The sequence below is a fragment of the Triturus cristatus genome, chromosome 8 (genome assembly GCF_964204655.1).
Source record: "Triturus cristatus chromosome 8, aTriCri1.1, whole genome shotgun sequence".
NCBI lineage: Eukaryota > Metazoa > Chordata > Amphibia > Caudata > Salamandridae > Triturus > Triturus cristatus.
The window spans coordinates 1170004873-1170029007 of NC_140591.1; the positions used below are offsets into that span (position 1 = coordinate 1170004873).

The 24135-nt window shown below is 40.4% G+C and overlaps 1 protein-coding gene across 5 annotated transcripts in view; it reads right to left on the bottom strand.

Moving 5' to 3' along the window:
• Positions 1–1138: 1138 nt before the first annotated feature.
• The window catches only part of TSGA10 (testis specific 10), a 505694-nt gene continuing 482697 nt past the window's right edge, over positions 1139–24135 (bottom strand). For all 5 annotated transcript variants that reach the window (XM_085622835.1, XM_085622834.1, XM_085622832.1 and 2 more), the window contains one exon: positions 1139–1822. In XM_085622835.1, the coding sequence (XP_085478961.1) occupies positions 1798–1822 (25 nt within the window). In that variant the 3' untranslated portion in view covers positions 1139–1797. The remainder of the gene's footprint in view (positions 1823–24135) is intronic.

Sequence of the window (24135 nt, forward strand, 5' to 3'; positions counted from 1 at the left end):
GTTTTGGAAAACAATGTTATCACGTAGAACCCCGTAAAAACTTGACATGTAGCTTATTATGTATATTATATATATATATTATGTATATGTTACAAATTAAATTAACAAAAGTGTGTTATCCCTGTTCCAATGACTATATTTTGTGTGCTCTCTACCCCACAACAGGTAGAAGACAGCCAAAACTCAGGTACGCGTGGACAGGACTGCAACATCTTTATTGAGACTCTAATTTAGTAGTAATAATAACCACAGTATCAATTCATTTGGAGGACAGCCGTTGTTATCACTGATTGGATAAATACCACTGGATAAAGCAGCCGCAAGACAAGTAGATGCCACTGTTCGCCAAAAGGCTACCAGTCCCTGCACACTGCTGTGCCAATGGAAGTCTGACCTGGTGAGGCCTTCTGTCTCCACTATACTCCTGTTGCACCCACAATATTTTAAAGGGAATAACTCATAAGAGACCCACACTCTGGTTCAGGTTTTTTCGAGGGGCCCTCAATCATAACAATGAAATACAGGTTAACATCATTGATAATCATGTTTCCTACACATCGATCATATATCAGGGCTTTGCAACATTACACGTGGATACACAATTTTGAGGAACAGATTAGCCTCCCTATAAGTTACAGAAAGGTTTCCAAAGAACTCCAGCAGAGATTCTTGCACCGTGTTTCACCTTCTAAGTGTAAAACTGTAGCTCCTGCCTAACTTGAATGATATATTGACATTAGGAGTCTCCAGTGTGCTAAAAGACACACTGATCAATGATGTCCACTGCATTGAGTCAGAGTACTGCATATAAAGATGTTCGAGTTCTTGCAATGTTCATGTTGATGATATATCCAACGTATTCCTTACTTTATATTGTTATGCTCCCCCTCCTTCTCCCCCGCTCCTCCAACCCCCACCTTCCCTGAACCTTTCCCCCCTTCCGTCCCCCATTGCAGTATAGATGTATCCATCATGCTAATACCTCCATTTCTGTACTACGTTGTGCACCTGTCGCACTGCTGTGTTTCTTTTTGATCTCCAATAAAAAATTACGACACAAACAAAGTAAAGAAAACAAAAAAAAAGACATACTGAAAACATTTCATAAAAGAAAAGAATTTATTTCAATTCTGGAAAATGTATCTCTTTGTAAAAACACATAATTTGTTACTGTACATTTTCAAATAAAAACACTGCAATACAAAATAAAATCTAATGTAGGTAATGAAATAGAAAATCATATAATACTATTTTTAACATGTAATATATATTGCATTTTTAATGTATGCTTCTTGCACTCACTGATATACATTTTGCACATTAGACAAGGTATGAGTACTTCAACTCTGTTTTTGAATTCGTGCCTCAGTTTGATTCACAGCAAAACTTTAACCCTCATAATACAAAACCCTACCATAACAAAGTGGCATGTATTCACAGCTGATACTGGAGAATTACACATCATTGCTTGGCTATGACTATTTCCACTGCTCTTCCAATGCCTTTACACATGTCAGTTCTTCAGTATTTAAAAAAAGCATATCATTTCTTTGACTCCTGTACCAGTCATATCAAATGGCACAGTGACAATTAAATAACTGAAATGTGGTATTACATTTAAATCACATTAAAAAGTCAAAAACGCAAATTTAAAATAAATAATATGAAATTTCTATTCCCTCTTACAGTCAACCATATGATTTACACAAATCACAATAAAAAAAAACTCAGGTGTGTGTTGAACTTGAAAATCTTCCCAGGGTGAGCAGAATCATTGCAAGTGTCATCTAGGAACGGCTAGTAGTCCCTGTATAGAAAGCTCCTGTAAAGAAAGGCAATGTAGACATTAAGTAGGAACACTTTATGGTTTACAGTCTCAATACCAGTTATTCTTGTAATATACACATAGGATAAAACATGCATCTGTGCTTGGTGGCAGATGGAAGTGCTTTTCATCTAAAAATAATGACTGTGCAAAGAGGTGCATTCTGTGTTGAATTCATCAAGGAAGAAGGATGGTAATAAATGGTCTTGGGACTTGCAGAATGCAACTTTGCTCATAATGTGCAGGAACAGCAACTCTCTGTGCTATTTGACTTTATGGGGCTCATTTATGGGATTTTTGTCGTAGGACAGCGCAGCAGGCCTTGCTGCTGCGCTGCCCTACAGCAAAAGAAATGGGCAGGAATGCGCGGTATCTATTAGATACGGCACATTCCTGTCCTTTCCCCCAGCGCCGGCGCACTATTGGCTGCCGTGCGCCTACGCAGGCACCTGCGGAGAGGATTATTTTTGTGCAGGAAAAAAAATCACAAGAGGCATTTTCCTCTTTCTATAGCATACATAGAAAGAGGAAAAACGAGGAGAAATTAAAAAAATTCTCCTCGTTGTGCCTCCCTTCCACCTGCCCTGGAGAGGCGAAAGTTTTTGGCTCTGCCTCAGACTTACGATTTCTCATAAATCTGGGGCAGTGTCAAAAAGTCAAGGATGTTGCTGGGAACACACCCTGCAACACCCATGGAACGCCCCTTTCACTCAGTTTTGTGCGTGAAAGGGGCACATATTTTTAAGGCCATAAAAAGCAACTTAACATGGCTTTACTTGGCCTTATAAATATGCCGTGGCACATTCACCACCGGAGAGTCAAAAAAGTGGCGCTCCGGCGGCGCAATAGTGCCTTACTGAGCAGCTTTGTTTAGAACATTATTACTCTGCCACAAAGACTTCATACAATTATTTCAATTTTGAAGTGTGAGCTGGTAGCAAATAAATCACACAACACTACGCATATACTTGTACACATACAACAGTAGGTAGAAAAGCAGTAAATGCTAATCTGAATCATTTATCATATTTCTAGTTAAGCAAACTTCAGATTTAAAAGTAACAAGTGTGGTTTTATTTCATAAATTTTCTGGATCTCCAATAACAAATTATTTGAGATTTCACATTCTATGTTTAAAGAAATGCATATGAAAAGGCATAGAACAATGACTCTATCGGATCACCATGTAATCGACAACTGGTCCCATTAATTCAATATTTAAGGCTGTTAAACGTATTTTGGGCATCCAAAGATAGGAGCACTGCTGTTTCCTGTATTCTCCTTTCAGCTGCCAAACACCCAAATAGTAGCCTTAAGTTTGTTATATGGACATATTTTTAACACTGTTACACTGGCATTCTTATGATAGGCGTGGGTTGTATGCCTTTCTCTTAGCTGTTTCTGCCCTTCCATCTTTTTCTGTTGGATTATTGTTTGATGCTTTGTTATTATACATAAAGTGGTTTGATCACCAACTCTGATGATATGGCAGGGCCGACAGTAGACACTGGGAAAAGTGCATGTGGAACGATTTTGTTCATGTTAAAAGACCCGTAACCTCGATAACTTACTGCAATGTTAATAGATATTGATTGATATGTTCTATTCCTGCTGAATCGGATATCCTCCATTGCACTGCATGATAATGGGCAGTTTAGCCATCTCTGTTTACGTGGTGGTAAAACGCTTGACAATGATTTGATCACTGTAAACGTTTACTAGTCCCACACATCTTATTTGTGATTGTTGTATGTATTCTAAAGGTCAAAACTCAATAAAAAGATCAAACAAAAAAATAGTAGCCTTAGGTTGTGCTTGGTGGACCTATAGGGCATGAAGCTCGATTGGTCTGGGCTATAACAGTGTGAATCACTTGCGTCAGGCGATTCGCCAACACCTTGGCAAAGGTATCGGTTGATACCGGTTGATACAATGCAAAAAGGTCAGGATGCTTTTCCTGTTTATGATTGAGGACTTTTGTCGCCTGTCGAAGCACTGGGGCAGCTTGCCTTCCTTCTTGGAATCACAGAGCATTGCTCTGATCGGCTCGCTATCTGGCTAAGAACAAATACAAAAAATCTGGTGGTAGACTATTTAGGCCCGGTGCTTTATTACTCTGCATTAGGGCTTTCACAGTCTCACCCACTTGTATTTAACTATCTGGGAGCTTCTTTGCCTCTGTTCCCCGTTTTAATATTGGAATATCGTTGAGGAATTTCTCATGGGCATGTCCCTGCCTGCCCGCTCCACTGAGAGTATAGAGGTCTCTCAGATAATCTGCGAAAGCCTGTGCAATATTTGTTGCTGTTTCTACTACATGTCCTCCCGCTGCATACACTTTATTCACTCATTGCCGCCCTATGTCTCTGCAGACCATCAGACAAGCAGCTTTCTTGATTTGTTTCCCACTTCACATAATCTGTAGTGTTTAGATTTATAGACTGCCCTGCCATCTTGGTGTACTAACCATCTGTACTCTTCCCGTAAGCTCTTTATCTGCATGGTCAGCGTCTTAGGGTGTATTACATGTTCAGCCTCCCAGGCCAATAATTTCTCCTCTAGCTCCCTGCTGTCCTTTTCTCTCTCCTGACTCGCCATACTACATTAACTATAACTCACGCCTTCTCAATGCACTGGTTATAACCTTGCATATTACATTACTTATACCATCTGAAATCATAGCTTTCATAACAACACTTATGACATCTCAATTGAGATGATTATTCAGAACGCAGTGCATGGTAGAGTCGTGAGTTATAGTTAATGTAGTATGAGTGAGGTGAGAACACTGTGTACGAAGCTACAAGACATAGTAATTCCAAGGTGGTGTGTTAAGTTAAAATATACTTTATGAGTAACACTGTGTATGTATGTGGGTGACTTATAGTAATGTGAAGGTGGTGTGTAAATTGTAAATTAAAGTTATCACTATAACTTTAGAATTTCTAGTGTTTGTGTAGTGTAAGTATGGTATGTATGGAAAGAATAAATAATGTTTTACTCACTTTAAGTATCTGTAACCTTTGTTTTTTTCATGGAATTTCAATACTTTTTATGTTTTAATGAAAGTGTGTTTCAAATTGTAGTATTGAGTGCTATTTATTAAGGTATCGCCCACTGGAGTGTTGTACAGTAACATGAAGGTGAGTGTCGTGTAGTCGAGTGTAATAGAATGGAGCATTGACTAGCGGAATTGAGTGCAGTGTGGTAGAATGTAGTGGGGTAGAGTGTGAAACAGTGTAGTTGAGTGTTGTAGAGTGGAATTGTATAGGGTACACTAGTGTGGGGTACAGTGGAGCAGAGCAGAGAGGGTACAGTGGAGCAGAGCAGAGAGGATGATTGGACCTGTTTTGGATTGGTGTGCCATAGAGTGAGGTAAAATCTCATATAGTGGAGTGGAGTTCAGTGGAGCTACGTAATATAGTATCTAGTAAAGTATAATACAGGTTATTAGCATGTCATAGAGTAGAATGGTGTGGGAATGATTATAGTGAAGTTGTGTGGCGTATAGTTGAGTAAACTCTTAGAAATTGGAGTGGTGTCCCATGTAGTGGAGTGCTGTATCGTACAGTATTGAAAAGAGTTGTTTAGTGGAATAGTGTGTTGTACAACGGAGTGTACAGGCATATATTGGACCATAGAGTTAGACAGTGGAGTGTACATGGATAGAGTGAAGTAGAGTTGTCTACAGTGCCATAAATTGCAATATAGTTTTAAAGAGTGCAGTTCTAGAGAGGGAAGCAGTATCATAGAGTGCAGTGCAATACACTGTACTGGCGTAAAGAGGAGTAGTGTACAGTGGAGTAGCATACAGTAAAATATTGTACAGTGGATTACCGTTCAGTATAATAGTTTACAGTGGAGTGTAGAAGAGTGAATGGCAGAAAGTTGAATAGCGTACACTGGAGTGTTGTTGAGTGGAGTAGCATACAGTGGAGTGGTGTACAGTGCAGTGTGGCAAACTGGAATACCATATAGTGGAGTGTCATACAAAGGAGTGACATCCAATGGAATAGTGTGGAATGGAGTGTCGTAGAGGGGTTTGGCGTACAGTGGAATGCCATACAGTAGAATAGTATAGAGTGCTATGGCGTCCAGTGGAATGGTGTACAGTGTAATAGCATATAGTCGAGTACCATACAGTGGAGCTGGCTACAGTGGATTGCGTCCAGTGTAGTGCAGCCAGTGGCATTACGTACGATGGAAAGCAAATACTGCAGTGGCGTACAGTGGAGTGGGGATGAGTGAAATAGAGTGGAGTGTCGTCCACAGGAATAGCATAGAATGGAATGGAGTAAAAATGGAATGGCGTACAGTGGAGTAGTGTAAACTGGTGTGCTATACAGTGAAATAGCGCAGAGTGGAGTGTCGTAGAGTGGAGTGGCATATACTGGAATAGTGTACACTGGACTAGAGTGGAAAAGCATACATTGGAGTTGCGTGCAGTGGAGTTGCATACTGTGGAGTGGTGTACAATGCAGTGGCATACAGTGGAATGGTGTAAAGTTGAGTGGTGTATAGTGTAGTGCAATACAGTGTAGTGGGGTACACATGTGGTTGACATTTTGGAGGACTGTAGATTATGGTGCGCAGAGAAATGCAAGACAGCGACTTGCGCTGCATTGCATTTCCACACATGTACCAAGCGAAGCAGGACAGTAATGTAAATGTTACATAAGTATTGAGCTGCCCTTGCAACACTGTGTATAACACAAGGGTAACGCAATAAAATCCCAAACTTGTCCCCTAGTGATACAATGTGCATGGTATACCGTGGTAAGTTAGTGGGATACTGTGTCACATAGCGATAACAAGCCAATGTATAATTAGCTAATGTCTGCCTTTACAAATTCAAATGGTAGCCATAATCCTTTTAGTAGACGTTTGAATTTTAAAGGCTTAGGGCCTAAGACCATAGGTAAGTAGTAGATGTTATTGTTGTTCCCAACCTATTACCATTTTCTTGAAGTGAAAATAGATATGGATTTTTTTGTATAATTGTCTATATATCTATTTAACTAGTTTACACAATATCGCAGCAGTACCTAGAACGTATCATGTTTATTACCAAATATAAATTTCTTTTAAGTAATGTGATAAATTTTAGGTAGTACCGCGGTAATGCGTAGACTTTTTTTTACATAATTAAATATGCAAAAAATTGTAAAGACAGTGTAGTACACTATATTGATGCAATATTGTGTATTATGGTGTTTTTTTCTATTTTAATACAGTACCTCGGTACTATGTAATATTGTTTTAAATAAACAGAATTGTATAACTATATTTCTCTATCTATTACCACTTAAATTAAGTGATACTAGGTAGGGAAAAGATATAAAACATAACACTTACCTATAATTAAGGCCGTAAGCTAGAACCCTGGCAAAGTCACCTCACAACAACATAACTGCCGTCAATTTTTGTAAAAACAGTTATTATCCAGTCAGATAATGACTTGTCATCACTATGTACCAGGTAGTACCTCAAAACTACTGTGCTAACAGATATCACTAAATTTAAAATGCTTATAACTCAAAAAATACTTACCCTTTTTTAGAAACAACCTCGGAGAATTCATCTGCACACCAAAATTTTCAGTCCTGCCGAATTTCATCCCAATCTGACTGACCGTATTCACGCAATGTGAAATATACAAGTCTATTAGGCCTAGGTGTGAAACTCCCCATTGCTTGCAGAATTTACAGAGTTTTTTCCATTCTGCGCAGTGTGTGGAGTGTTAAGAAACTTGGTGGATCATAGCAGAGTTTTTTCATTACTCGCAATTGCCACGAGCAAGGAAATCTTACTTCAGACCACCTCCCAGCGAGATTTCTCACCGTGGGTGATCGCGGATGGTCGCTACTGCGTCTGCTGAGAAACATACCATTCGCATTGAGGAAGCGGCCACTTGAGTAGAATATCTACTGGAGCGGCAGAAAGAAGCAGCACCCTTTTGCGCTGCGCGTGGTGCTGTTTGCGTAGATTTACCAGAGCGGGCCAAACACCAGGCACTAAAAATCAGCGGAACGTAACACACTCTGCCGCTTGCGGAACTCCGCACTCCACCCAGGCCAAAAGTCAATGAGAAATGCATTGGAGTTCAAGTGTACTTTTTGAGACTTTTCTTTTTTCTTTGCACATCTTGACCAAACTAAGCCAAACTTTCTATCCTCCACCAATATAACTGGTGCAATAGGTCTGCAAAGTTTTGTGGACATTCGTCAAATGGGCACAAAGTTATTCAGTGACAAATATCTGAGGAATTCCTATCGCTAGGCAACCCTATCTATAACTACAGAGTGGCTACCACCACCCTGTAAAATTATATATATTCACTGAACAAAACAAAGGTTACACGGATGTTATAGTTAGGAAGTAGCATTTAAAAAACCTTAGAAATTCACTTACAGGGATGTTATAGCTAGGTTCACATTTTTTCATGCACAAACCCATTGAAATTCAGCAGTTATAGTTACCTCAGCTAACTATAACTTATGCCACCGCAATGCACTGCTTATGACCTCACATATTACATTACTCATGACGTGGTCAGGGATATCACTGATGGCAACTCAAATGACATCACTGATGACACCATCCAGTGATTGTGAGTATTTTTTAAAGTTTTTGAGTGCTCAACATATATACTAATCTACTACATAAGTTAAACTAGTATAATTTGTGTACTTCTAATCACTGATACTATTTCTAACATATATTATGTGAGTGGCTGTGTGACTGTCTGTATCTGTGTGTGAGTAGGTGTGTGATTGGCTGTATGGGTGATTGAGTAGCTGTGTGATTGGCTGTATGGGTAAGTAGGTGGCTATGTGAATGGCTGTATGGGAAGGTGAGTGGATGTGTGAGTGGCTTTAAAGGTGACTGAGTGGCTGTATGGGTGAGTGGGTGTGTAAGTGGCTGTATGGGTGAGTCAGTGGCTCTTTGAATGGGTGTATGAGTAGCTGTATTGGATAGTGAGTGTCTGTATTGGTGGGTGACTGGGCATGTGAGTGGTTGTATGGGTGAGTGACTGAAAGATGCTTGGTGGGTGAGTGAGTGGGTGTGTGAGTGCCTGTATGGGTGAATAAGTGGGTGTGGGAATAGCTGTGTGGGTGAGTGAGTGGCTGTACTACTGAGTGAGTGGGTGTGTAAGTGACTATGGATGAGTGGGTGGGTATGTGAGTGGTTGTATGGATTGGTGAATGGGTATGTGAGTGGTTCTATGGGTCGGTGAATGGGTGTATAAGAGGTTGTATGGGTGTGTGAGTGGTTGTGTGGATGATGTCATCAATAATGTCATGAGTGATGTCACTGACCATGTCATCAGTGATGTTATATGTTAGGTCATAAGCAGTTCATTGAAAGGGTGTGTTATAGTTAGCTGAAGTAACTAGAACGGCTAAATGTTGTATGGTTTTGTGGGTGTAAAATGTGAACCTAACTATTACGCCCCTGTAAACCTTTAGGTTTTTTGCGTGAATTTCTAAGTTTTTTTTAAATTCTATTTCCTAACTATAAAGTCCCTGTAACCTTTGTTTTTTTTCTAGTGAATTTCTATGTTTTAAAAAAAATTCTATTTCCTAACTATAACGTCCCTGTAACCTTTGGTTTTGTTTAACTGAATTTCTATGTTTTAAAAAAATGAAAAGTTATATTTAGTTACTATACTATACAGTAGTAAGTTGTGTCAATCGATGTTAACATTTTCTAGTTGGCAATGAGGACTGGAATTGTGTATGTTTACTTTCCAATTTTACAATGCATAAATCACACTTGTGAAAAGGGTTTTCTGAATGCTTCTTGCAGTTGAAGCATAAAAAACTTCAATGAAATATAATTGCTAAATTGAATGAATGGAGATTGGATTTTGGTGACATGGGAGAATAAATGAAGGCAATGGTTCACAGAGACACTCACTTAGCAGGTACTTACATTATTAAAGAACATTGTGTGACAGTTTACACTAATGCAGGAATGAGGGAGTAGGAATCTCTATGCATTACTATAACCCATGATGCGTGGCACTTGGCTGGGGGGTTTGCATATATATTTTCCAATATTTTTAGGATTCGCCAATCTGTCGTGGATCGTCCCAATCGGTGTTTCCAGTACCACGGAACATCCGCGGAGTCGGTATGATTTTTAACAACACCCAAAAACATATATGGAGTCTTTAAAAACTATGTTTGAGGTAAGCGATTTAATAAAATGCCATAGAAACTTATATTACAAAAAGTAGCTCTACTTTATAACATTGTTTTATTAAAATGTCCATATTCGCAATGACGCCGCGACGTCACAGCGAATCCCATGTGACACAACAACAAAAGGATTTCATTGGTTATGCCGTTCATGCTTCTGTACAGGATGTCCCTCCTACTTCTTTTCATGCTTAGGGTATGGTGCTAGAAATCACACTTTCACATAGACTAAGTTGAGACTCAAGGTTTGGAATTGTTTTTTCTGCAATTGCAGTGCCGCTTTTTGGAGGGGGGGGGGAATATGGCATCACCAGGAAACACAAAGTAGGAATGCAGAGATGTTTCATCTGAGGAAGAGGAACCACCCAAAAGGAAAGAGTCAGTTCTTCAATATTCCTTCTGGAGAGAAAAAGGTTGTTGCAAAGGTGATATAGTGCATCGTTTGTGACAAAAAACTATAGAGCTCAAACATATATTCATGGCACGAGCAGCATGATGAAACACCTGTGAGTCATTAATCCTCGCCACTTCATGAGAGCGCACCTAGAAAATGAGGAGTTGAAGGTATCAACATCTACGGCAGTGCAGCTAGTGCCTGGTGACCAGCTGCCAACTACATCTGCAGATATGTCTACTACAATCCCTGAATTTAGGGACATTGGTACTTTTTGCACAAAAAGCAAACCTGTTCTCACTGTTGGGGATTAGTCCATTTGGCAGTGATTGAGGCCAAAAGAAGCCATAAACAACTTCATGTTTTTTAGTTTTTGTTAAAAACTCAAAGATAAAAACAACAAAAAATAACTAAATGTTTGAAAAACACAAAAAAATCCCCAAAAAACCCATGTAACAAAAAAAAGCGACAGTTCTTGTTAGAACCACCTTTTCTGGTTTTAGGAAAGAAAATATTTATGTTATTGTTTGTGAATGTGTGAATACTTATGGCTCTATGTCTACATATATGTTAGCTTGAATAGGTGTTTATGTTATGTTATGTTACTGCAATTTATATAGCACAACAGCTGCCCCAGCAAAGGGGCGTCCCGGCGCTGACAGCACAACAACTAACACAGAGGTAGAGGCAGGCTACACGGTGGGAAACAGGAATGTTTTAATGGCCTTCCTGAAAGCCAAGTAGTTAGTGTGGCTCCGAATGTGAATGGGCAGAGAATTCCAGAGGTGAGCTGCCCTGCTGCGGAAGGAACGGCCTCCTACCTGCACTCTCCGAAACCTTGGAACCCTCCCACGGTGCTGGCCTAATCAGCGGAGCTGACGTGTGGGGACGTAGGGGGTAATTAAGTTGGCCAGGATACTGGGGGTGTTGAGTTTTAGGGCTTTAAAAATGATGCAGAGGGCCTTAAATTCAATTCTCCTAGCCACCGGCAACCAGTGTAGCCGTTGAACGGTGGCTGACACTGGGCAGGACCTCTGCAGGCCAATCAGAGATCTGGCTGCTGCATTCTGGGCCTGCTGGAGCCGTGCCATCTCGGCCTTATTTGCCCCTAAATACAGAGAGCAGGCATAATCCAATCTGGACATTATAGATGCCTGAATGATGGTCTGGCGTGTGGGTGGGTCAAAAAATCCCAATAGGGGTCTGAGCCCCCGTAGAAGCCCAAAACAAGTCCCTGCTACCTTTTTGGTTTGGACTTGGTAGCTGAGGGATGAGTCCAACCATACCCCCAAATTTTTGACGGCCTGTTCGGGAGGGGGTGCTACCTAGGCTTTCTGGCCACCAGAATTTGCTCCACAGACCATGGTCCTTCCCCACCTCAGATTTACTGGCATTCAGCTGGAGGCAGTTAGCGGTCATCCACTCTGCGACCACCGCCAGGTCGCCCCGAAATTTCAGGGTGTTCCTTAGGCATCGCTTGAGAGTGCCACCACCAGCTGAGTGACGTCGGCGTAGGAGACCATGGTCAGTCCCCTATTTCTAGCCACCGTGGCCAGTGGTTGGACATAGAGATTGAATAATAGGGGACTGAGGGAGGAACTCTGTGGGACACCTTGTTTAATGGGGTGTGTGCCTGAGGCAAAAGGGGGAACAGTGACCACAAATGACCTTTCGCTGAGAAACGATGTGAGCCACTTCAAGGCCAGGCCGACAATCCCCGCCTCCTCCAGGCATTGTAACAGGATGGCATGGGACACTGTGTCAAACGCAGCACTGTGATCCAGAAGGATCAGTGCTGACGTTTGCCCAGCGTCTAGAGCAGACCAAAGATGTTCTGTCACAGCCAGGAGGGCAGTCTCCGTTTAGTAGGTGTGTGAGTGCTTGTGTGAGTTCCTGTATGGGTGAATGAGTGGCTGTGTTGGTGACTGTATGGATGAGTGACTGGGTATATTAGTTGCAGAATTAGTGAGTCAGTGGGAGTTTGAGTGACTACATGGGTGAGTTAGTGGCTTTGGCAGTATCGGTGAGTGAGCAGCTGTATGAGTGAATGGGAGTTACTGTTGGTCAGTCAGGGGTTGTGTGAGCTTCTGAGTGAGCCCATGAGTGAGTGTATGAATTGGTCTGTTAGTGAGTGTGTTAGTGCCTGAGTGGGTATGTCACTGAGCATATCAATACCTGTCTGAGTGTGTGTATGGGTGTAAAAGTGGGTGTATGTGTCAGTGTGGGTCTGTGAGTGGGTGTGTGAGTGAGTATGAGGGTCCATTAGTGGGTGTGTGAGTAGCACTATGGGTCTGTGAGTGGATGTATGAGTGTCTGTGTGGGTCTGTGAGTGGGTGTGTGAGTGCCTGTTTAGGTCTGTCACTCGAACCAACAAAAAGAACACGTGGGAGGCTTGAACATTACAGCCACATGGAAGTAATAAGTATTCGCATTTAAACGGGAGAGGAGGCTTTGAAATCTAGGTCCCTCAAACAATGCTAGTGGTCTAAATTGGGATTCGAACTGACTACGACCCTAGGAAATTTGAAATAAAGGTCAAGGCTAACACTAAGGGTCCTCAATGTTTCTGAACTTCACAAAATAAAAAGAATACCACGTGAGGCAAGTGTAAGCGCCAATATTGAGATTGATGAGACAGGAAGGAACTTCATAAAATAAAGAAGGGCTAATATACAGTCCCGATCTGTGCTAGATATCAACAGGGGCACAGCAGTCAAAAAGAACAGGATGCTTACAGCGACTGTATTATGAAATACTCAGAGGGACTTAAATCTATTACGGTCTTGAAAAAGATGGACTATCAATAAGGAACCATCGAAACGCGTCGACGCAATCAACAGCATAATCTATGAGAATCTTGGTCTTGTAAATGGTGTAAAGACTAAGTATATCAAGGCCAAGTTGTCCATTTTTGTCTCTATTGATATGCTCTTTCTATGACAAATTGTATTGTCAAATCTTCTCTCTGTTTAACAAATGTTGTTTTTGAGTATATATTGCTTCGTATAATGTTTTAGCTGTACTGTATTTTATGAATTAATTGTGCCTTTTTAAATATATGTGTTTTACACAGTCTATAATAAACCATTTTATGCCATTATAAATGCATAATAATATGTTTTTAACAAGGTAGCCTTTGTGTCAATATTTGGGAGTGAATAATTTTATAAAATTGTTGTGTGATTGAATATGAGGAAGGGATCACTGTAGGTGTCTCAAAGATATTCTAAGGGATAGCTGACTTTCAAACTATTTAACAGTACTCCAATCCCTTAGTGTTATAAGGGGTATCTCTCTATTTCTGATATACTAGGAGTGTGAATGCCTGAGTTGATCTGTTAGTGGGTGTGTAGGTCTGTGAGTGGGTGTGTGCGTGTGTGTGGGTCTGTGAGTTGGTGTGTAAGTTCTTGTGTAGGTTTATGAGTGGGTATGTGAGTACCCGTGTGGATCTGTGACTGGGTGTGTGAATGCCTGTGTGGGTTTGTGAGTAGGCGTGTGAGTGCCCGAGTAGATCTGTGAGTGGGTGTGTGAGTTCCTGTGTGGTTCTGCGAGTGGGTGTGAGAGTGCCTGAGTGGATCTGTGATTGGGTGTATGTGTAGGTCTGTGAGTGGGTGTGTGTGTGTATGAGTAGATGTGAGTGCCTGTGTGGGTGTCTACGTGGGTATGTGAGTGGGTCTGTGTGTGGGTCTGTGAGTGGGTGTGTGACTGCCTGTGAGAGTCTGTAAATGTATGTGAGAGTACCTGTGTGGGTGTCTGAATGTGTTTTTTTATTTTTCAAAGTGCATCAAGATTTGTGGCTCCATCATGGATTTACACAAGGGGCCACGCTGAGCCTCGTAGCAGATCAGTTGACTCCCGAAGTGGAAAACCTATGTAACTAAATTTTTTATCCTACATAGGTCAGCCTGACACTCCTCTAACACACCCCATGGGGTCAGGGTACCTCTAACCTGACCCCTTTAACCTTTTGAAGATACATTTTAAGGCCCAAAACCATTCACTGATACTTAAAGTGGCAGCCACAACCTCCCGGTAAGGTTGTGGTCAGACAATCATGGCATTGCTGGTGATTACGGATCCACCATGGGGAATCACAGAGGGTCCGGGACCCTAGGTATCAATTATGTTTTTCCTTTAATAACTCTGCAACTACTGAACAAATTTAAAACAAATCACAAAAATGGTCTCTTTCTGCACTAAGCGCTACCTCTCTACCAAATTTGGTGTAATTACATCCAGCAGTTCGGGCTGTAGTCATGTTCAAAATCCCTAAGGGAAATTGCATGGGAAACGTAATTTCTTTTACTCCCCCCCCCCCTTTTTCTCAGCCCACACTTGATGGAGCACTCAGAAATCTTCCATGTAGAACTAGACAAACCATGCCACTTTTTGTAAACTATCAGGAAGATTCGTCAAACGGTGGCAAAGTTATGACCAAACCAAAAAATGCTTTCCCTCTGGAAACTAGGTTCTAACTATTAGTTCCCTATTAAAAAATGATATACATTATATGTATAGAAAAAGGAGGGCAGTAGAGGAAAATATATAATATAATAATAAATATATGTATATAAATTTATATATATGGGTTTATAGAGGTTTACTTTCCCATTAAGGGGAAAATATATACATTAATAATATAAAAGTTTATTGAAAAAAAGGGACATTTGTATATGTATATATATATATATTCAGTGAAAAAACCATAGGTTTCACACATGTTATAGTTAGCTGGACATTTTACTCATAAAAAACCAATGAAATTCCCCCGTTATAGTTAGTTCAGCTAACTATAACTCGCGCGCCCGCAATGCACTGCTGATGACGTCACATATTACATCACTCATGACATGGTCAGTGACATCACTCATGACATCACTGATGACATCACAAATGACATCACTGATGACATCATCCAGTGAATGTGTGTTTTTCTGAAAATTAAATATGTTTTATATATGTATATCTCAAGGTCGATGGAAGAATAAATGGGTATATTACTGTCTAAATGGATGATTTCTTTTTGAAAAATTGATTGTGTAACTGACTGATTAAGTGTATCATAGTGAATACATGGCTTAGTGAGTAATGTTTAAATATATAAATATCTGTATCAGTCTCTCACTTTGTGTATAAGTGGCTGCATGGGTTGGAGAGTAGCTACATGGGTGTCTATATAGGTTATTAGTTGGTTTTTTGAGTATCAGTATGAGTGTCTGCATGGTTCGGTGGGGGGTATGACGTAGTGCATAGGTGCATGAATGAGTGACTCACTGTTTGTATGTGTTGAACAGAGCACGTGTGCAGGACTGTGTGGGTGGATGAGTGTGTGTATTGGTGTGTTAGTGAGTGAATGACTGTCTCAATAGTGTCTTTATGAGTAACTACATATGTTTAAAACTAGTATATGTGACTATTGGTTTATATATGTGAGTATATGTGAGAGTGAGAGATTGAAAGAGTTCCTGTATGAATAAGTATGTATTTCTATAAGTAATTGTTTAAAAGACTAAGTATGTGTAAGTTTCCGTAGAAGTAAGTGTGGTGGTGTGTGTATAACTGTATATGCAAGTAAATGTATGTTTGATTCTTTATTAGCATGAGTGACTATGTGTGTGAGTAGCTCTATGGATGAGTGGCATTGTGTAACAGGATGTATAGGTGTATGAGTACATATGATAAGTGAGTACATGTATGAGTGACTGTATTGGACTGTTGGTGAATGAGTGGATGTGTATGTGGATCTTAGAATTACTGAAGAGGTTGTTGTAACTGTTATTGGTATGTCCATTGTTTTGTAAATTTTAGTCTCTATTTTTGAATGTGTGTATCAAAGGTTATATTAGGGGAAGAGGAGGTCTGCCACTCTATCAAAAGGATGATGTCATCAGTGATGTCATCAGTGATGTCATTTGAGATGTCATCAGTGATGTCATGAGTGATGTCACTGACCATGTCATGAGTGATGTAATATGTGACGTCATCAGCAGTGCATTGCGGGCGCGCGAGTTATAGTTAGCTGAACTAACTATAACGGGGGAATTTCATTGTTTTTTTACGAGTAAAATGTCCAGCTAACTATAACATGTGTGAAACCTATGGTTTTTTCACTGAATTTCTAAATGCTAATTCCTAACTATAACGTGTGTGAAACCTATGGTTTTTTCACTGAATTTCTAAGGTTTTTTAAATGCTAATTCCTAACTATAACGTGTGTGAAACCCATGGTTTTTTCAGTGAATTTGCAAGGTTTTTTAAATGCTAATTTTTTTTTTTCTTCTATTTTTTTAAACATATTTTTATTTTAATTTTCTTACCTTTTATAAAGACTATGGTTAAATTTTTAAAATTCTTTAATATGTTTTTTTTAATATATTTTTTAAAATAAACATGTAAAATTTATTTGCAGTACATTTTTTCTATTATTTTTTTAGTACGCGTACCGTAAGCTTACGGTAAGCGTACGGTTTACGCAACATCCGTAATTTATCTACGCTGCTTGCGTATAGTTACGCGATTTGCGTAGCCATGCGTACTCCGCGTGGGACGCGTGCGTGCGTACGCTACACGCGCACGTTACGCGGAAGTGTCAGGTAGTGACTGTTATGCGCATGCGCGCAAGCGCGTGTCTTTTTTACGCGCATGCGCACTTTTTCCGTAAGCGTACCGTAAGCGTACCGTAAGCGTACGGTAGGTCATGTGATCATGAAACACAACTTTTGATTGGTTGAAACTACTTTCAGTTCTAGAACTCTCCTACACCACACCCATTCCTCTCATTTCTGCTTGTGATCCCTTAGGAGAAGGAGCTGGGTTGTCTTTGTGATACGATGGCAGAACAGCAGAGCTCTTCTGAGAGTGAGGCTAGCACTAGCAGCACTGTTTTGAGGCAGAGAGCGAGGAAACAAAAGCCCTCTTATGTATGGGATTATTTTACTTTTCCTGAAGGCCAGCAAAAGGTGAATGCACCCTTAGTAACTTGCAAGCTGTGTCAGCGTGTACTTTCAAGAGGTAATCCTGACAGGAAGTATTCCTTTGGGAATCATACCATGAAGAGACACCTCAAGGATGTACACAGAAGGACACATGGTCATCTTTTTGGAGGTAACTCTTCAGAAAGACAAGCAAGTACATCCACAGCAGCTCAGCCTGCACCATCATCTGCAGAGCTGACTCCTTCTTCTGCAGGTCAGGTGAGCCCTTCATCTGTGGGGGGAGCATCTCCTTTTGCTGGCCCTCTGGAAATGAACCCTCGATTTCGAAGGGTTGATATTCGATGCGCCTTTTGTCAAGATCTAATTTGCCATAGGGAGACCAGTGTTTCCCTAGTGAACAACAAAATAGATCAGCACATTTGTCGCTTTGAATAATTTTCCCATTCTTTCTTTCCTCTGTCCCTGCATGAACACAACGGTTCTTTTAAGAGCCAACCTTATCTTTCATCTTTTTTTTACATATGTTTTTTAAAACTTTTTTTTTTTTTTTTACCGTACGCGTACGGTGCGCGTACTTTTTTTTTTTTTAAAACACTAAAAATCAATTATCACATTACAAGGTCCTTGAGAGACTACAATTATTATTATTGACTTACCATACCCACTCAAAAAAATATTTATTCATTTGTTTTTTAAAAAAATAGCTTTAAAAATGGTTCTAGTTTTCGAAATTTTTCTATATCAATCTGAAAAAAAAGAAAAAAAAAACAGTATTAATATTTTTAAAACATTTTATAATACAGTACACATATTTACATATTTTTCAAAAAATATTTTTGCCTTATTTTTGCTGTTTTCAGAATATATTGCCTTAGTGATGCTGAATGTATTTGCATTACAGACTGAAACCTGAAAACCCCACTCGCTTGTAAATACTGTGCATGATTATACATGGCAAGCAGATGGGTGTGTGCTAAGAGTCTGCTTCTTCCCCCAAAAAATCGCTCCCCCTTTTTCCTACTAATGCAACTGTGAAATCACCAGAAAAAAACGCAATAAATCTCTGCCTCTAATTCCTATTTCCACACAGAGTCATGTTTTCACATTAGTCCCAAAACGAAATTTCTTTGCCAATTCGAAAGCACACTTACTGCTCTTTTTTTTGGGCAACTGAAAATCACTTTTACAGACTGACACATTATGAAACCACTTTTTTGATTTTTTTAAATGCACATGTCCAAACTGCTTTTTCAGACCACCACCATGTGTAACCTGGGTGGCTGCCTACATTCCAGCAAGGGCAACCAGCCTTAGTGATGCTGAATGTATTTGCATTACAGACTGAAACCTGAAAACCCCACTCGCTTGTAAATACTGTGCATGATTATACATGGCAAGCAGATGGGTGTGTGCTAAGAGTCTGCTTCTTCCCCCAAAAAATCGCTCCCCCTTTTTCCTACTAATGCAACTGTGAAATCACCAGAGCAAAACGCAATAAATCTCTGCCTGTAATTCCTATTTCCACACAGAGTCATGTTTTCACATTAGTCCCAAAACGAAATTTCTTTGCCAATTTGAAAGCACACTTACTGCTCTTTTTTTTTGGAAACTGAAAATCACTTTTACAGACTGACACATTATGAAACCACTTTTTTGATTTTTTTAAATGCACATGTCCAAACTGCTTTTTCAGACCACCACCATGTGTAACCTGGGTGGCTGCCTACATTCCAGCAAGGGCAACCAGCCTTAGTGATGCTGAATGTATTTGCATTACAGACTGAAACCTGAAAACCCCACTCGCTTGTAAATACTGTGCATGATTATACATGGCAAGCAGATGGGTGTGTGCTAAGAGTCTGCTTTTTCCCCCAAAAAATCGCTCCCCCTTTTTCCTACTAATGCAACTGTGAAATCACCAGAAAAAAACGCAATAAATCTCTGCCTCTAATTCCTATTTCCACACAGAGTCATGTTTTCACATTAGTCCCAAAACGAAATTTCTTTGCCAATTCGAAAGCACACTTACTGCTCTTTTTTTTGGGCAACTGAAAATCACTTTTACAGACTGACACATTATGAAACCACTTTTTTGATTTTTTTAAATGCACATGTCCAAACTGCTTTTTCAGACCACCACCATGTGTAACCTGGGTGGCTGCCTACATTCCAGCAAGGGCAACCAGCCTTAGTGATGCTGAATGTATTTGCATTACAGACTGAAACCTGAAAACCCCACTCGCTTGTAAATACTGTGCATGATTATACATGGCAAGCAGATGGGTGTGTGCTAAGAGTCTGCTTCTTCCCCCAAAAAATCGCTCCCCCTTTTTCCTACTAATGCAACTGTGAAATCACCAGAAAAAAACGCAATAAATCTCTGCCTGTAATTCCTATTTCCACACAGAGTCATGTTTTCACATTAGTCCCAAAACGAAATTTCTTTGCCAATTTGAATGCACACTTACTGCTCTTTTTTTTTGGCAAGAGAAAATCACTTTTACAGACTGACACATTATGAAACCACTTTTTTGATTTTTTTAAATGCACATGTCCAAACTGCTTTTTCAGACCACCACCATGTGTAACCTGGGTGGCTGCCTACATTCCAGCAAGGGCAACCAGCCTTAGTGATGCTGAATGTATTTGCATTACTGAGTCCAACCTCAAACCCTTAAACTATTCTTTTTTTTTCCAGTACACCTTAATTTATCGTGAAAACATAGTCCATATTATTTTACATGTTCCTCACATTTAAATTTCTCCCAAAACAGAAAATGATAAACGCAACTTCAACAAAAAGAATTTCCATTTCTATTATTCATTTCTTAATTTACCATATACATCTCCTCTCAAACTCTAACCTCACCTTTAAAATTAGTTAGTTGTGAAAGAAATGTGGCACTCAAACAGCAGATTATCAGAGCCAGGATCTCTGTTCTGTTCACCTCTCTCCTCTCAGCAGAACCAGATAATGGCAAACTTTCCCTCTATTTTTCCACACATATACATGTAAATTTCAAATCTCAGTGCTTCCCCCTTTTTTTCAAATGTAATCACACATTTCTATTGGTTGAAAACCAACCCTTTTCCAAAAGTACCCTGCCCCCAACTTGACTTCTGCCTAGTACCCTTCCCCCAACTTGACTTCTGCCTGCTACCATAGCAACAGCTCATGGAACACTGCTGTGTGGAGTTAGGTCAGAAGTTCGCCACACAATGTTTCAATTCCACAGAGCAAGAGTGCTTGACTTTTCAAACCTAACAGCAAATCCATAGTACTGTTCTTTGGTAACACATTTTTTTGTACCAATACAAAACATGCTTCTATTAATTTACACATACAGCCTAGTTTTTATTCTAGAATGGTATGAAACAGCCAATCAGTTCTTTTTGTTTTGAAAAAAATATGTATGCCTCCATTTCCAAACTGTCTTTCTTTTCATATTGCCATTCTACTGAAAGACACCTCCTGAGTGCATCCAGTTCTCCTTTGAAGATGTTCACAGTGTGGATTGTAGGGCACAGCTATGTCTTCTGGAGTGAAAAGTTTGCAGAGAAAACAGATATGGTGAGAGACCTTGCTTTGCCAAATGTAGACATTAAATGGATTGGTCAGAGAGGGTTAAAGTGGCACCAATTGATGCCATTGGTGAAATCCTTCATGCAAATCCAACACCCTGACCTCATAATAGTGCACTGTGGTGGCAATGACCTAGGCACTTTGACTGGGGTAGGTCTGGAAATGCTTATGAAGGACACCTTTGCACAACTGTTTTCACTTTTCCCTAAAACTGCCTTTGTGTTTTCCAACATATGCCAAAGGCAAAAATGGAACTGGTCCAATCATTTCTGTCCGCAGATTGACAAAGCAAGAAAGCACGTCAACAAATCTGTTTCTGCTTTCCTCCGTGACTATGGTATGGGTGCCATTTACCACAACAACTTGCGTTATGACATGCAAGACATTTATAGAGGAGATGGTGTGCACTTCAATGATGAAGGGAACAGAGTCTTCCTCTTGAACCTTAGACTCTGCATCGGTACTTACTTGTAGGTACCACTAACAAAATGACTTCATAAACACAACAGCTCTTTTCGGAGCTCCCTAATATCTAAACTCTTAAATCTGCATTTCATTTCTTTTTTAATTTCTTTTTTCTTCCGTACGCTTACCGTAAGCTTACCGTACGCGTACCCCGTGATTTTTTTAAAAATCAATAAATGTTTTCTTTGTACTTTACAGTCCTTCTTTGACCCCCTCACAAATGTAAGGGGGTCTGTAACTCTCCTCATTGCCCCCTTTTCTTGTTTTCACTCTTTTTTTTCAGAGTGAAACACACAAAATGGCGGCCGCCGCTTCCTGGTTTCGGCCGATTCGAATGTTTACTAAGATCTAACAGCCAATCAGAATCGCGCTCGCGCACGCCACCGTACGCGTACGGTAAGCGTACGGTAAGCGTACCGTAAGCGGGCTCAGATATATATATTGATTTAAAGGCTATTTTCTCAGAATCTACTGAACAGATTTACACCAAACCTACAAAAGGCACTTCCTTGACATAGGGACTACCTCTCTGCCAAATTTCTATTAATTCTGTTCAGCCGTTCGGGCTGTAGCTCGTTCTAAAGGTCCTATGGAAAAATGCATGGGAAAAACGCGTTTTGGGACCCCCCTTTTATCTCAGCCCCCGCTTGACGAATCCCCCCGAGACTTTCAGGGTAGGAGCGGAGCATAGCGCCCCACCTATTTTGAGAAATTCGCGAGGATTCATCGACCGGCGCCAAAGTTATTCAAAATAGAATGTTGCGGATTTCCTATGGAAAAGGGGTCCTAACTATAACTACCTACTGGCGACCGCCAGTAGGTACGGTCGCCAGTAGGTAGTTATAGTTAGGACCCCTTTTCCATAGGAAATCCGCAACATTCTATTTTGAATAACTTTGGCGCCGGTCGATGAATCCTCGCGAATTTCTCAAAATAGGTGGGGCGCTATGCTCCGCTCCTACCCTGAAAGTCTCGGGGGGATTCGTCAAGCGGGGGCTGAGATAAAAGGGGGGTCCCAAAACGCGTTTTTCCCATGCATTTTTCCATAGGACCTTTAGAACGAGCTACAGCCCGAACGGCTGAACAGAATTACTAGAAATTTGGCAGAGAGGTAGTCCCTATGTCAAGGAAGTGCCTTTTGTAGGTTTGGTGTAAATCTGTTCAGTAGATTCTGAGAAAATAGCCTTTAAATCAATATATATATCTGAGCCCGCTTACGGTACGCTTACCGTACGCTTACCGTACGCGTACGGTGGCGTGCGCGAGCGCGATTCTGATTGGCTGTTAGATCTTAGTAAACATTCGAATCGGCCGAAACCAGGAAGCGGCGGCCGCCATTTTGTGTGTTTCACTCTGAAAAAAAAGAGTGAAAACAAGAAAAGGGGGCAATGAGGAGAGTTACAGACCCCCTTACATTTGTGAGGGGGTCAAAGAAGGACTGTAAAGTACAAAGAAAACATTTATTGATTTTTAAAAAAATCACGGGGTACGCGTACGGTAAGCTTACGGTAAGCGTACGGAAGAAAAAATAAATTAAAAAAGAAATGAAATGCAGATTTAAGAGTTTAGATATTAGGGAGCTCTAAAAAGAGCTGTTGTGTTTATGAAGTCATTTTGTTAGTGGTACCTACAAGTAAGTACCGATGCAGAGTCTAAGGTTCAAGAGGAAGACTCTGTTCCCTTCATCATTGAAGTGCACACCATCTCCTCTATAAATGTCTTGCATGTCATAACGCAAGTTGTTGTGGTAAATGGCACCCATACCATAGTCACGGAGGAAAGCAGAAACAGATTTGTTGACGTGCTTTCTTGCTTTGTCAATCTGCGGACAGAAATGATTGGACCAGTTCCATTTTTGCCTTTGGCATATGTTGGAAAACACAAAGGCAGTTTTAGGGAAAAGTGAAAACAGTTGTGCAAAGGTGTCCTTCATAAGCATTTCCAGACCTACCCCAGTCAAAGTGCCTAGGTCATTGCCACCACAGTGCACTATTATGAGGTCAGGGTGTTGGATTTGCATGAAGGATTTCACCAATGGCATCAATTGGTGCCACTTTAACCCTCTCTGACCAATCCATTTAATGTCTACATTTGGCAAAGCAAGGTCTCTCACCATATCTGTTTTCTCTGCAAACTTTTCACTCCAGAAGACATAGCTGTGCCCTACAATCCACACTGTGAACATCTTCAAAGGAGAACTGGATGCACTCAGGAGGTGTCTTTCAGTAGAATGGCAATATGAAAAGAAAGACAGTTTGGAAATGGAGGCATACATATTTTTTTCAAAACAAAAAGAACTGATTGGCTGTTTCATACCATTCTAGAATAAAAACTAGGCTGTATGTGTAAATTAATAGAAGCATGTTTTGTATTGGTACAAAAAAATGTGTTACCAAAGAACAGTACTATGGATTTGCTGTTAGGTTTGAAAAGTCAAGCACTCTTGCTCTGTGGAATTGAAACATTGTGTGGCGAACTTCTGACCTAACTCCACACAGCAGTGTTCCATGAGCTGTTGCTATGGTAGCAGGCAGAAGTCAAGTTGGGGGAAGGGTACTAGGCAGAAGTCAAGTTGGGGGCAGGGTACTTTTGGAAAAGGGTTGGTTTTCAACCAATAGAAATGTGTGATTACATTTGAAAAAAAGGGGGAAGCACTGAGATTTGAAACTTACATGTATATGTGTGGAAAAATAGAGGGAAAGTTTGCCATTATCTGGTTCTGCTGAGAG